This window comes from Lampris incognitus, chromosome 3 (assembly GCF_029633865.1).
Source record: "Lampris incognitus isolate fLamInc1 chromosome 3, fLamInc1.hap2, whole genome shotgun sequence".
Taxonomy (NCBI): domain Eukaryota; kingdom Metazoa; phylum Chordata; class Actinopteri; order Lampriformes; family Lampridae; genus Lampris; species Lampris incognitus.
This window is the reverse complement of record NC_079213.1, coordinates 32478647-32493437: the sequence shown is the minus strand read 5'-3', so window position 1 is coordinate 32493437 and position 14791 is coordinate 32478647. Positions and strand designations below refer to the sequence as shown.

At 49.3% G+C, this 14791-nt stretch overlaps 1 protein-coding gene across 2 annotated transcripts in view; it reads right to left on the bottom strand.

Moving 5' to 3' along the window:
• Window positions 1–4378: 4378 nt before the first annotated feature.
• Window positions 4379–14791, bottom strand: part of sfmbt2 (Scm like with four mbt domains 2) — a 36567-nt gene continuing 26154 nt past the window's right edge. For both annotated transcript variants that reach the window (XM_056276962.1, XM_056276963.1), the window contains 10 exons: window positions 14639–14752; window positions 13851–13893; window positions 12978–13045; window positions 11929–12068; window positions 11282–11391; window positions 9700–9875; window positions 7774–7943; window positions 7336–7617; window positions 6367–6507; window positions 4379–6164 (listed from right to left, as the gene is read on the bottom strand). In XM_056276962.1, the coding sequence (XP_056132937.1) occupies window positions 6024–6164; window positions 6367–6507; window positions 7336–7617; window positions 7774–7943; window positions 9700–9875; window positions 11282–11391; window positions 11929–12068; window positions 12978–13045; window positions 13851–13893; window positions 14639–14752 (1385 nt within the window). In that variant the 3' untranslated portion in view covers window positions 4379–6023. The remainder of the gene's footprint in view (window positions 6165–6366; window positions 6508–7335; window positions 7618–7773; window positions 7944–9699; window positions 9876–11281; window positions 11392–11928; window positions 12069–12977; window positions 13046–13850; window positions 13894–14638; window positions 14753–14791) is intronic.

Sequence of the window (14791 nt, the reverse complement as noted above, 5' to 3'; positions counted from 1 at the left end):
TAGTCAATTATCTATCCTATATTTTCCAATTAAGATGAGACCGCTCTATATTTGTCCTAGGTTAACAGTCTATTTTATCACGCTAGATCTATTTTGTGTCAGTTGTTTTATCCTTTGAGTTAACTGTGTCTGGTTTCAGGTGGATCAGGTAAGTCTACACTCTAAAATCCCCTTTTCAGGTCACTTGAGCCTTTGAGATTGAACCTTGCAGGAAAAACCATTCAAGTTCACCAGTCAACTCAGAACATCAATATGCAGCCAGCAACATGGACGTGGAGAGGATGTTTTCTACTGTGATGCAATAAAAAGATGCAAAATTCACCGATGGATTCGGACGGTTCTTCCCGTCCTCGGCTCGATGCCGTCTTTGCTGTCACTACTGCAGCGGGTGCCGTGGCAGTAATTAGCCCCTTTACGAACGACAGCAGCATTTTCGCACCTCATGATGACCGACAATCCATGAAAACAGTGTGAAAACACGCAAAATTCGCAATATTTTGATTTTAGCTCCAGCCGAACAGTCGAGTGACGTCACGTCTTACACGTCGCTAACGTCATTGGTGCTTCTGTACGATCTCTATTCTGTGATCATGGATGAGCAGATACCAGGATGACCATCGCACCGGTATCCGGATGACCAGATCCTGGCTAGCTGGAACATCTCCCAAGCTTCGGTTCTGCCTGTGCAGGGACACTGGCAGAAGACCAACCGGACTACAGGACCGGGAATAAAGGCTCTTCTGCAAACAGCCCGTCTTATTTTTGGCTCTCTAATTGTTTAATGGGAATTTCAAGAAGGGCAGACTGTGCACATGGAGTCAGTCAGATCCTAATTACACATTTTTCTTTCTCTCTTTCTTTTTCTTTCTTTTTCCTACTGGGCTCTGGCTCCTCTCCCTATTGCCCACCCAGATGTCACCGCCCACAGCAACAAAGACTTGACTTCCTCCTCCACAGCGATGCCTCAGCCTCTCCCGTCTTCTTCCTCTTCTTCTTCGTCACACAAGTGCAGCATTTCCATCTGTATCATCTCAGACCCCCCCAATCACATCACTGATGAAGACATTACCTTATGAAAAGGAGACGAGGAGGGGGTGGGGTGGGGGGGCAAACGCAATGAGTTTACCCACTGTCTCTATCTATATCACCATCTTATCTTTCAGAACACCCCCCCCCCCACTCCCTCTCCCCTGCAGCCCTGCGTTGGTGGAGCCGGGCATATGTAAATAGAGCCGTAGCAGATGGGCGGGGGTCCCAGAGGCTGTCCAGATGACTAATGAATAATGAACAATGGGACAGGGAAACTGTTCTGTCACCAGACACTGGCGTGATGCTTAAAGCTCGGCCTGGGTAAACATTAATCAATAGTTTATCATGCCTCCGCGGCGGAATCTCCCGGGCGGGCGTATCAATTCGCCTCCACTCAGACGTCTATTAGCTCATCAAAAGCCGCGGCGCTGCATAATTCACCACACAGGCCTCCCTGGATCCGGATTGGAATCTACTGACGCAGGGATATACCACGGTGTGATTAGGTTCAGGAAGGGGGAGGGGGGGGGTCAGAATTTTCCAGTTGTGAACGGGCGGCGGAGTTTTGGATTCCCATCATCTGTAGGAGTTCTCACATCCGGGTCCTGCTCGCTGCGGAGCCAGGCCTCTCCGCGCGGCAGCGAGCGAGCCAGTCTCCAGACGCGACACCGCCGTTTTCTCTTCTTGCTCTCATTGTTCCCTCCATCTTCCCTTTCAGGGTCTCGGTGTTCCCATGACCCACATTTCACTGTGCAACGCAAGCGAAGCTCTGTGTGTGTGTGTGTGTGTGTGTGTGTGTGTGTGTGTGTGTGTGTGTGTGTGTGTGTGTGTGTGTGTGTGAGAGAGAGAGAGAGCTCAGTTTTGGCTAACCATATATAACCACACATACACGCACACACACGCACACACACAGATGCACACACACAGATACAGAAGCTATTACAAATTTAGGGCAGAGAGCAAAAATTGCATTTTGTTTGTTCGTTCGTAGGGGCCAGGGTAATATGCAAGCTTTCTTTTTTTCCTCTTTTTTATTTTTTTCACTCTTTTCTGCTGCGTCTGTCATGTTTTCCACCAAAAACCCCATCTGAAATGTCTGAAAAAAAACCCAAAGAGTGAACGTGAAATGTACAAATTCGGCGATTTTGCGTCTTCTCTCGTGCAGAGCTTCTCTTTTAATGAACGTTTACCCCTCCTCCTCCCCTCCGCTGTCATGACTTACTTAGTTTGTATTCACACACAACAGGGGGAAAAAAATCATGCAAAGCGGAGGTTTTGATATGCGGTTGCTAGGCAACCACATATAGGTGGCAGCTGAGTGGAGCATCTCTTCAGAGTGACTCAATACATAAGTGTCAGAGTTGAGGAAGCGCGTGTGTGTGTGCGTGCGTGTGTGCGCGCGCGCTATCATATCAATTCAACTGCACCTGTATTACAGAGAGCTGGTGAGGCGCAGCACAGTTTTAGCGCTGGCAGCTAGGTTGATTCCCAGATTTCACGGGTACTATTAGACGAATTTAACAGAGGGGGGCTTCACACGTGGAACACGGCACCGTCGGGTCATGGACCCCACGCCTGGCTGACACGTGATTAACCTCCTCCAGTTATGGGTCTGCATGAAAAAGCTATCACAATATGGGGGGGGGGGGGCAATCGTCTTCATTACTCCTGCAGCCAACAGGTTGACCAATAGCCTAGCTGGCCAGTTGATTTAGATGCTGTGTCGTGTACCCATCTACATGCACGCGCTGCCTGCCTTCTCAGAAAACTGACCGCGTGAAGCTTTCTGCAGACATTCGCAGGAAAAAGCGACAGCGCGGCTCCTTTCGGTTTCACTCTGAGATAAAGGCTGCGGCTCCGGAGCTCTCGGAGCTGCAGCCCCCATCTCGGCCAAAACGACTCTTATCAATGTGAACGAACAAAATCTCCCAAGATGAGAATCACTTCCTGGTGTCAAGAGGCAACCCCGTCTAACCGGGGCCGCCGTGCGGTTCAAGTTGGCAGAGCCACGACCAGATCCCCCCCCCCCCGCAGCCAGCCCCGCACTAGGCGCTCTGCTGACCACAGTTTGTGCAACAGCTCAGCTCTGAAACATACACTTTCCACTAGAGACCTGCAGCAACCACCGAGACCTCGTGTGTCACACACGCATGAGCAAGCATGCTGCAGAGCACCGCATTACGATCTGTGCAGAAAAGCTGGATTTCCGATATACAAATGCAGTATGGGACATTTTATTATACACAGTGTGAAATACTTGTATGGTTTCTGGTACGTAGTCTTACAATAATTATGCAAAAAACATAGGAGGTGGTGATATTTTGGCCAGGGCTATGTGCAATGCTAGTCCTTATGCAATACTTGCATGGTGCAATACTTTCGTGGGTTGGTTATAATGATGATGTGGAGTTCGTTTCTCGGGGATCGTGTAGCCCGCTGCACACTCAAGTATTTTAGTTGCGTCTATGGTCGTTTGCGTATGACGTCACGAACTACAGATGGAGGGGAGGAAGTGCTTTTCTACATAGGAAGCACTGTCACGAAACTTTCGAAATGCCTCTGTTTGGCGTCATCGACTGAGAAACCACTGGGAGCTTTTATTGAGTACCAAAAGTAGTTGTTCACGAGGGGGGGAAAACGCAAGAAATTGACCGGAAACGCCAGAAAAAATGGCTCGCGAACCGTCGTCTGCGGTCGGCTAACGCGCGTGCGCAGTGACCACTTCGTCAAAAAAAACACTCATCACATAAGGATCATGTCCAACATGTCTTACTTCCTGTTTACACCTTTCTCTCATAATATCGTCTAAACCAGCACAGTTGGGGCTAAACCAGCTCCGTCTCCTCAATTCTGCTCTTCACTTCCTGTCCTCCATCTGAACCTCGTGCGTCATCGGGATCACGTGACTGCAAACGAGCTACTGCGTGCGTTAGGGTACGGAAGGGGGGGGGATCGCATCCTGCATACTTGTATTTATCTGTTTTTAGGACCGTTTGTGTACTTCTGTACCTCCACCACCTGCATGTCCCCATCTGCGATAATAACGTTTACCTTGGCCTTGAATAATCCTGCAATGTTGCAAAAATATGGGCGTGAGCCTGCAAGACTGCGTGTAAACCAAGAAGTTATGTTGCCTCTTATCCTTTCTTTTTTTTTTAAATTGCGGGCTCTGAAATCACATGATCAATTACCTAATTTGTCTTATTTAACACCCCGTTTTGGAGCAAAACCCTCATATCCTCACAGATGCTTGCATCACTGGTCTATCACCCCTCCAAGCCCTGCATGACCCCCCCCTCCCCCCGACGCCCTACGCTGCAGTAATTCAACGTGTAGGACAACAGCGCTTAAAAATCAGTAGAAATTTATTTTCTTATTTATCAAAAATATCTGCACCACGTTTGCATAGATGGACACAAAATAGCTTACGTGATTGTTTTGCGTAAATACACAAATGAGAAGGAAATCACAGCTGGGTTCAAATGAACAGGAGGGGGGGGGTTTCTCTTCTTTTCCCAGCTTCACACGTCAGGCTGAGAGTCTCTCTGCTTCACGGAGGTGAACTGGGATGGAGATCTGGAGAAAGGCCGGTTGTTGATTTGCATCTTGGAAATAAATAACTGGCTCCGATGAGAAGAGGACACCAAGGGAGGTCTACATTATACTATATCCATCCAATTTTTACCTCTACGTCTGAGTGGATATATTCCTCCTCATAAATAAGGGTAACAATAAATATTTCAAATATATTATTTCTTGGGTTATTAAATATTTATCAATTATATTTGATCCAAAACCAATTATCTTACACAAACGGGGGGGGGGGCCTCAAAAGACAATAGCCATAAGTTAAATGCAGTGATGCTTCTCTATCACAAAGAAAATATCTGGAAATGCAAATAAAACAAAATTAAAAAAGAAAAAAATGTTCTCAAACGAATCCTCAGCTTTTCAACACAATGTCTTCACAGACTGGTAACGCACGTGGCCCGAGTCCAATGTGAAACCCTCCGCCAGGCCTTCTATCGGGGGACAGTGTCTCAGAAGGCTTTCACATCAGCGGCTCCAGGCCCCGGATCCGAGTACACTTGACTCCCAAAGGCCAGTTCTTCTGATTAGTGTGAACGGCATGTACTAGGTGGTCTCCAGTACGGCTCACATTGTACGGTTCCATATCAGGTGTAAAAACTACTGCCCCAAAACAGGAAGTGGACTGCCAGGGTGATGTCATCTGCATACGCGTAGCGCGGAACACGAGCCGATCTCGTCCTGTGACCTCCGCGGCCATGGCTGATAAAGCTGGAAGGCAGGTGAGAGGCTCGTTCTTGACATTTTCTCCAAAATATCAGTAACAGTGCACATGGTGTGAAGGTCGACTCCATGGCACGGGCTCTTGGGATCTTGCGACCGGCGCCCTTTTCGACACTGGAGCGACAACATAAACAAATGTCACATAGTTGATGATGCAAGTGTTCTCTTCCTTCTTTGTGTATTGGCAGACCGCAAACCAACTAGGTGTATACCGCCACCTACTGTATCGGAGTGTGTAGCTACGCAAGTGTACTCGGATACGGAACAACATTACTAATGTGAAAGCTGAGCGGCGGGGGTGGGTAGGTGGGGGCAATCGTACTCAGGCATGGTACGAGGCAATCGTACCTAATATGAAAACGCCCTCAGAGACCCAAGTTACCCCATGTCGGGAATTTCTCCCAACTCCCTGTATGGAAACACCTCCCACGAATTATTCTAACGTCACTTGTTTCTAATCCAATACGCTGCCCTCACGAGGGGGAAGTCTGCAAATCAAGGAGATTCGATGGGGTTTCAAAACTCAGACGGGTGCCGAGTATTCCAGCGAGCTTCACCTCGAGGCCTTTAATCCAACATTTCCCATTCATGGCAAACATTCCTGACAGCCAAACCGTCTGGCCAGGTAACCAGCACTGCTCCGCGCCCTCCGGTTCAGAGACGTGTGTGTTCGTGCTCCTGGCTCAGTTGGCGTACTGTCTGTAAAACGCGACTTTGACGCGCTCTATGTGGTGGCACAGCTTGATGGCGGGACCCAGCTTCAAGTCCATACACTCCTGCACGGTGGGCAGGGTCAGCAACAGCAAGGCCTGTCCGTCAATGTCCTACGGAAAAGAACAAAATGTAATAGAGAAGACAGAACGCCCCGCTACTCTGGTCCAAAAGAACCGTTCACTGAAATGACGGGGAAAAAAGGAAAAGTGCTTTCTGAAATAGACACAAGAGTGCTGTGGTACAACAGGAGGGCATGGGAAAGGGTGAGAAAGTGTGTATGTGTATTTGTGTTAGTGTGTGTGTACAACGTACCTGTTCTTGGAATATGTTGGCCAGTGAGGCACAGTCTGTGGAGCTAATGAACCGCACCACTTCATCTACGCTCCACTCGAGAGGGTTTCGCTCGAGAACTAGCTGACCTTCCTCCTCCTCCTCCTCCTCCTCCTCCACATCCTCCATTTGGCACACACACATACACACACACACACACGCACGCACAAAGATAAGACTGAGATGCATTCATGTGGCAGGAATGAAGTAGGTTTACAAAGCATTAAAAATCCACTCCAGTGACTTTAACTCATTAAAAATTCATTTGCCAAACACCTTAAAGGGGCAGTAACCAATAAGACAAGCTTTTGCAGGACTTTCCACTGAATGGAGTTTTACAGCATCAAACCGTGTCTTTATTTTTCAGAAAAGACCTTTGATTGACAAGTTGGCGACAAGTCAAACACTCATGCTGCCCCCCCCCCCCCACACACACACACACACAGACACACACACAACCACCACCTCTGGAAGTGTTGGTGATTATAAGTTTTTTTTCCCTTTTTCTCTCAAATTGTACCCGTCCAATTACCCCACTCTTCCGAGCCGTCCCGGTCGCTGCTCCACCCCCTCTGCAGATCCGGGGAGGGCTGCAGACTACCACATGCCTCCTCCAATACATGTGGAGTTGCCAGCCGCTTCTTTTCACCTGACAGTGACGAATTTCGCCAGGGGGGCGTAGCGCATGGGAGGATCACGCTATTCCCCCCAGTGCCCCAACCGAACAGAGGAGGTGCTAGTGCAGCGACCAGGAAACATACCCACAACCGGCTTCCCACCCGCAGCCACAGCCAATTGTGTCTGTAGGGACGCCCGACCGAGTCGGAGGTAACATGGGGATTCGAACCGGCGATCTCGTGTTGGTAAGCAACGGAATAGACCGCCACGTTACCCGGACGCCCCCATGCATGCAAACTTCTACGGTATGCGTCATCTCCATACATGTCTTACCTGGACCTCCTGTCTCTTTGGGGGCTGGTACTTGCTGTTCTGGCTGTACGCCGACAGCGAGCGGGTGGACCTTCTACGACCTTCAGGACCCTCCTGGCTGCCCGTGGCTGTGCCTGTGCCCTTGCTGCTGTCCCTGCGCAGGGTCACGGCTCGTCGTGGGCGACCGCTGGTCGCTTCCGCGTTGTACATGTCAACGTGGTCCTCACGTGGCTCGGAGCTGGCTCCCTCCTCACTGCCGGACTGCAATTCCATGTCTTCATCCTCCTCCTCTTCATCACTGTCCTAAAAGGTGCAGCGATGATGATGACAGCCGGGGAGAGACAGATATAAAAGAGTGATATAAAAACGGCGGCGGAGGCAGACGAAAACAAACAAACAAACACAAAACTAAATGAACAGAAGAAGAAGGAAAACAAAACAAACAACAGGTTGTGTAACCTGTGGTGAGCCAGCGGGAGTGTAGTCCACCGCAGAGGAGCGCCTCTTCTTCTGCACAAAGATGGCTTTCCTCTTCTTCCTGCGACGTGTCGGCTTGGCCAGGTCTCCTTCCACACACTCCTCTCCTGCCACTGGCTTGGACAGCTTCCTCCTCTTCCCATAGTAGTAAGCTGCGGACACACGACAGACGGTGAAAACAAAGCGGCCAACAAAAATTTTAGCTACTCATTAAAACAATTACACGGTTTGTAGCACCAAAAGCATTAATTTAAACCTGCTATATTTAGGGTTGTTATGCGACTGTATCATCCTTTCAGTATCTTGTGATTGAGTGTGTGTCTGTATCAGACAACCATGGTGGGAACTGGTTTATTCTGCATTTAGTTTTCACTCTGTGTCTCCAGGCTCAAACCCTGTGAACAAGCCCGCTGTTATGCAAAAATCTGTGACCCCTCAGATTATGTGACCCTGCTCCTAAAACACACTATTTTAGCAGCTCCCCCGATCGCTAATCCTACATTTAACCACACCAAACCGATGTCTAAATTTAACTGTGTCCAACCTAATGCTCAAATTTAACCTTATCCAACTGCTGTGTCCTGGTTTAAATAGCACGGTGGTTGGAGCACACAATCTGACTGGTCACAGATTTTGGTTCAACACCTGTTAACCGGTTTATGGTAGAGCCAAAGTGTTGTTAACCGATCCAGTAAGGTAACACTGCAACCTGGGTAACACTACTTTCGAGTTGAAGCTCTGAATAGTCAAAATGGCAGACAGAGTGAGGTTACTGGTAACTTCCAACAAGATAATGGAAGGGGAAGCCTCTATCACAGGAGGCTAAAAAACTAGGGTGGGAGCAAAAAAGAGGGAGAGTGATGGGACACGATCGAGAATGAGGGTAAATCTCGGCCGGTCGTTCACACATTGGCGAGAGCGCCAAGAGCTGAACGGTCTCTCGAGACCGACGTTGGGCTGGCTTTCTTCCTCCGTAAGGGAAACACCGGTGAGGGTATCAAACTGTGTTACTGAAGCCTTATAATATTTCATTTCTGGATACGTCTGAGGTTATGTGTGAGGGCATCGTTTATTTAGCCGAGTCGGCAACCTGTGCAGCTAACTTAAGTTAGCTAACTTAGCTAGCCTAATGCGAGCATAGACCACGATCCCTGAACTGTTGCTAACCGAGTTAGCCAGATGGGAGACTCATGTCACTACATTGTGTAATGCTGTCACTGGCAGTAAAGTGCTGTACAGCAGTACAGCAGTATTCATGGGTTTGGAGCCTGAGGACAAAGTGTGAAAACTAAGGGCATCCAGGTAGTGTAGCGGTCTATTCCATTGCCTACCAACACTGGGATCGCTGGTTTGAATCCCTGTGTTACCTCCAACTCCAGCTTTGTCAGGCGTCCCTGCAGATATAATTTGCCATGTCTGCGGGTGGGAAGCTGGCTGTTGGCATGTGTCCTGGTTGCCCCACTACCGCCTCCTCTGGTTGGTTGGGGGCGCCTGTTCAGGGGGGAGGGGGAACTGGGGGAAAAGCATGATCCTCCCACGTGTTACATCCCCCTGGTGAAACTCCTCACGGTCAGGTGAAAAGAAGCGGCTGGCGACTCCACATGTGTAGGAGGAGGCATGTGGTAGTCTGCAGCCCTCCCTGGATCGGCAGAGGGGGTGGAGCAGTGACCAGGACAGGTCAGAAGAGTGGGGTAGTTGGCCAAGTACAATTGGGGAGAAAAGGGGGGGGGGGCAGAAAAAAAACTGAAAGCCTATTAAACCAGTTTTTTCAGCGATCTTATTTTTTTACAGATGGACATCGTTGTGATCACAAGATGGTCGAAGGTGATACAACAGCATAACATTTCTGCACGCAGCAGCTTTAAGTAATCCTCATCATGGCGGCTTGGGATGCAAGCAGTCACTCACTGTATTTGGTCTTGGTCTGTACGGAGCAGTTCTCGGGGCACTTGTCGGACACCAGTACCGGGCTGAAGAGGTTGGGGCAGCACTGCAGCTTCACGCAGACCTTGCGGCAGAAGTCAGGAATCTGCTCCGCCAGCCGGACAATACGTATGGTGGACCGATAGGTTTTCCCCTTGTATCTGACCAGAGGAGAGGAGAGAAGAGCAGGGAGAGACAGGATGACATTGTCGGCTGGTGGCTAGAGAGCAATTACAACTTTATTTATGACAAGGACAGATAATTAAACCGTACGGTATCCATCACAGTATGTGATGATGAATCATGACTGCCTGTGGCATACTGATATTATATGGGCCGTTTTAGGCGGCTTGCCATGAATTTGTATCATCTGCTTGACAAAGGCTGTCCTGGAAAGAGGGCTGAAGCTGTCGATGCTGATGCAAGGTCAACTTCGCAATATCGCCACTAATGGCTGAGACGGGCGAGCTGATCTTAGAGCAGCAGTCAAGGACGAGTTAGACCCAGCACCTAAAAATCACTTAGTGCTCTGCGAGGCCGTCCTCTCCTAAGCTGAGGTGTTCTGGTTTACTGAAGCCTGTCTTGGTCCGGATTATGGTCTGTTCCTGTTCTGGTCTAGGATCTTGTACCTGGTCGATATGAGATGTGTTTTTATCTGAGGTGTCTCTCATAACAGGAACACTCATTGACACTCATAATTGATGCTTCAATCAAGATTGCATCAATGTGTAAGTCAGCACCTCCACCCACTTACCGATGCTACTGCAACCTATTTTGTCTTTTTATGCCTTTTCCCTCTTCCCTCTTGTACGTATACTCGTAAACATAGTGCTGAGTCCATATAAGAAGGCTTTCGAACCACTGACCCACGATATTTCTGTAATTTTTTTTTTGGGGGGGGCCCTCCCCAACTGTATCCAGCCAATTACCCTACTCTTCCACTGCTCCACCCCCTCTGCCGATCCGGGGAGAGCTGCAGACTACCACATGCCTCCATCCATACATGTGGAGTCACCAGCCGCTTCTTTTCACCTGACAGTGAGGAATTTCATCAGGGGGACGTAGCGTATCACGCTATTCCCCCCCGAACAGAAACCCCGACTGACCAGAGAAGGCGCTAGTGCAGCGACCAGGACACATACCCACATCTGGCTTCCCACCCGCAGCCACGGCCAATTGTGTCTGTAGGGATGCCCGACCAAGCCGGAGGTAACACGGGGGATTCGAACCAGCGATCCCCGCGTTGGTAGGCAACCAATAGACAGCAATGCTACCAAAGTGTTTATCCTAAAGAACAGGGGCTTACATTTCATATAGGTGTACTGGACGTTGCAAACACGGGGTTGTAGAGCTACGCTTCAGGGCCTACACGTTGTCACGTCTTTTCAGCTGGTTTCAGTAGCAAGCATTCACTCTGCTCTAATGCGCTGCCCTTGACTTTATCCATTATGAATGCACAGCTGAACGGTAAGCAGGTTGACCACGGGCGGAGGTAGAGTTCAGACGCTTCACCTCATCGATGTAACGACACAACGTGACCGATGTTAGTACGTTTTAGTCCTCTCACTTGGCTTTGAGGGTCTCCTCGTGGCAGTCCCAGCTCTGGTCCTCTACCTCCTGCAGCTCTTTCAGGACGCGCCCCGGCTTGTAGGCTGCATTTATCAGCATGGTCAGCACCTGGAGGGACAAACCAAACTTCCTGTTCAGGCCAGCTGCAAGGGCCAGACAGCGGCACAGTACAGACAGTAAATAAATGACCAATAATAATAATAATAATAAAATCTGACAAAACAAAAAGAAAACAGAACTTAAAATCACACATGCACGCTGGTGTGTAAGAATGCTTGCAGGCCTACAGTAGATGCATGCACTCATTCACACACACACACACACACACACACACACACACACACACACAGCCAAGACCGCTGCAGAAGTTGGAGGCTGTTTTGCTGGGCTGCGGTAACGGTGTGTACGTGTAAACACACTTGACTGACAGTGTCTCGCATGAACACGAAGGTCCTGCTGGGAACCTGCAGGTGGTTAACAAGAAACCCCTGTCTCGCCCTCCATCTTGTGCACATGCCCTCTTCCCCCTACCCTCCTCTCTCTTGGAGTCTCCTGCACATCGAGTCCCCTCACCATCTTCCCCCAGTGCTCACCAAACGTCAGCGTTGCGGCTGATTGTTTGCGATCGGGCGCATGTTAGCCTACCTCTTTCAGGACCAGCGTGCATTTGCCAGGTCCCACCGCCTGTGGCAGCTCGGCGATGCGTCCCTTGTTGAGATAGGGTCCCGAGAAGCACCGGTGGTTGACAAAGATCTTGGAACAACAGTATCTGCCATTGGCCGAGCCTGAAAGAAGGGAAAGACCACAGCCATGAGTGTTTGCTGATACGGCAACGGGGGGGGGGGGGGGGGCTGAGAAGACAGCGGCGTGATGGGCTGTGCGACGCAAGAGCTTTGTCAATACCATAATATTATGCCCTACTTGGTCGCCATCTCTTAAACAGTCATTTATTACCAGGCATGAAAAGGCAAGTGTGTTTGCTCACAGGTGTATGTGTGTGTGTGCACGCTCGAAATATGCTCTGGGTTTTTGCCTGAAAGCCTCTAAACCATCTCATTCACTTAACGAGTACTGTACTGAGCCTTTTCACCAAAGAAGTGAATCAAACAGGCGTCAAGAATATCACTTGTTCGTGCGAACCCCTCCTGCTGAGATCACCCGCCCCGACCCCGTCCCACACACACACACACACACACACACACACACAGCCCACCTGCAAATACTTTCGCAGCACCTGGGGTAGCTCTGCCGGTGGGGGGTAACAGTAATTAGGCGGGAGATGAATATGCATGAACGAATGGGAGGTTTCAGACAGGAAACTTTGAGGGTAGGCATGGCGTCTCACTGACACAACACTTCCCCACCACCCCCGCTTTTTACGCTTGAACATTCATGTGCAAACACACACACACAGACACTCCCCAGACAGCACACTACATAATTATCTCTGGCGTTGAGCAAGGAAGTGATTTGTTGTGCTGCAAAATTCTTCAGATGTTTTCTGCACCGAGTTGTCAGGTAGGATACCCTGACTCGCCAGATTCACTGATAAACAATTACGGCGCCGACTGACTGCAACCTAAAGACTCGTCGGCTGGTCTCCTGGTCCCTGTCCTCTGTCTTCTGTCGCGTTGTAAAATTTCATTACTGTTAATCGAAAGGCGTAAGTCATCTGCAATGTGGATGACCGTTACCTGGGTCCACGGCGACAGGCTGGCAGACGCTGACAGGAATGGGCTCGATGGGCTGGGGCGGAGCCACCCTGCAGATAAAGGAAATAAAGCGGTCAGACCCACACCCCAAAATCAAACAACAAATCAAATCAAACTGGAAATACACTTCTGCAAGACAACTGCCGCAGCTTTTGTCCTAATTCAGTACGCAACAAATTACCACCCGTGTCCGCGAATTTAGAAAAAAAGAAGGAGGAAAAGACAAAGGTGGTATTGACGAAAGGATTCCCCCAAAGGTGAGAAATGGCGTTTGCAGCTAGGTGAGAGGGGGCCAACAAAGTGTTGCTGAAGGCCTCGTATTTCTCTCGCTCTCCAGTGGGCTATTTTCTCTGGCGTTCCCAGGGCTGCGCTCACCAGCCTGTGCTGTAACATGTCATTTGTCAAGAAAATCAATCAGGGCTCCAGGAAGGCAATCTGTGCTCTAAAAGCCCACTGTTTCAATTAATGGCTCCGCAGCGACAAAAGGCGAGAGGCCTTGAGGCGCTCTGCAGAGACGCCTGCAAAGTCTGTGGCTCACAGGTAACCAACAGAGAACAATGGCCCGCCGTGAGTAAAAAGATGGTGTTCGATCAGCCGGGCTTAAGTGAACGAGACAATGAGCGCAGCGTCTGCATCGCTGTGGAGGATCAAGGGAAACGTGTCTGCATAGCTGTGGAGGATCAAGGGAAATGTGTCTGCATCACTGTGGAGGATCATGGGAATCATGTGTCTGCATCTCTGTAGAGGATCAGGGGAAACATGTCTGCATCTCTGTGGAGGATCAGGGGAAACGTGTCTGCATCTCTGTGAAGGATCAGGGGAAACATGTGGCGGAGGAACGACTGGCGTCCTTACTGTTTCTCTGGCTGGACCACTGCGATCTTCTTCAGCTTCTGGCCTACAAACAGATCACAAACACTGATGACTGTCGTCACTCTGACACCATGTGCATGTAGCCAGTGTGTGCGTGTGAGTGAGTGAGTGTGCTTGTATGTGTGTATGTGAGTGAGTGAGTGTGTGTGTGTGTGTGTTTGTATGTGTGTATGTAAGTGAGTGAGTGAGTGTGTGTTTGGATGTGTGTATGTGAGTGAGTGAGTGCGTGAGTGTGTATGTGAGTGAGTGTGTTTGTATGTGTGTATGTGAGTGAGTGTGTTTGTATGTATGAGTGAGTGAGTATGTGTGTATGTGAGTGAGTGTGTTTGTATGTGTATGTGAGTGAGCGAGCGAGTGTGATTGTATGTGTGTATGTGAGTGAGTGAGTGAGTGTGTGTGTTTGTATGTGTGTATGTGAGTGAGTGAGTGAGTGTGTGTTTGTATGTGTGTATGTGAGTGAGTGAGTGTGCTTGTATGTGTATATGTGAGTGAGTGAGTGTGTGTTTATGTGAGTGAGTGAGTGTTTGTATGTGAGTGAGTGTTTGTATGTATGTGAGTGAGTGTGATTGTATGTTTGTATGTGAGTGTGTGTGTGTTTGTATGTGAGTGAGTGAGTTTGTATGTGTGTATGTGAGTGAGTGAGTGTGTGTGTGTGTGTTTGTATGTGTATATGTGAGTGAGTGAGTTTGTATGTGTGTATGTGAGTGAGTGAGTGTGTGTGTGTGTGTGTGTGTGTGTGTGTGTGTGTGTGTGTGTGTGTGTGTACGTACAGACAGGTTTGAGCGGGGTGGTCAGGGGGTAAGCGTTGGCCTCACACCAGCCAACGGGGAAGACGTCCATAGATTCCACATCCACCATGCACTCTGACAGAGGCTTGGCAACGCCTGAGAGACAAGCACACAGAAGATCACGGGGATGAGAGA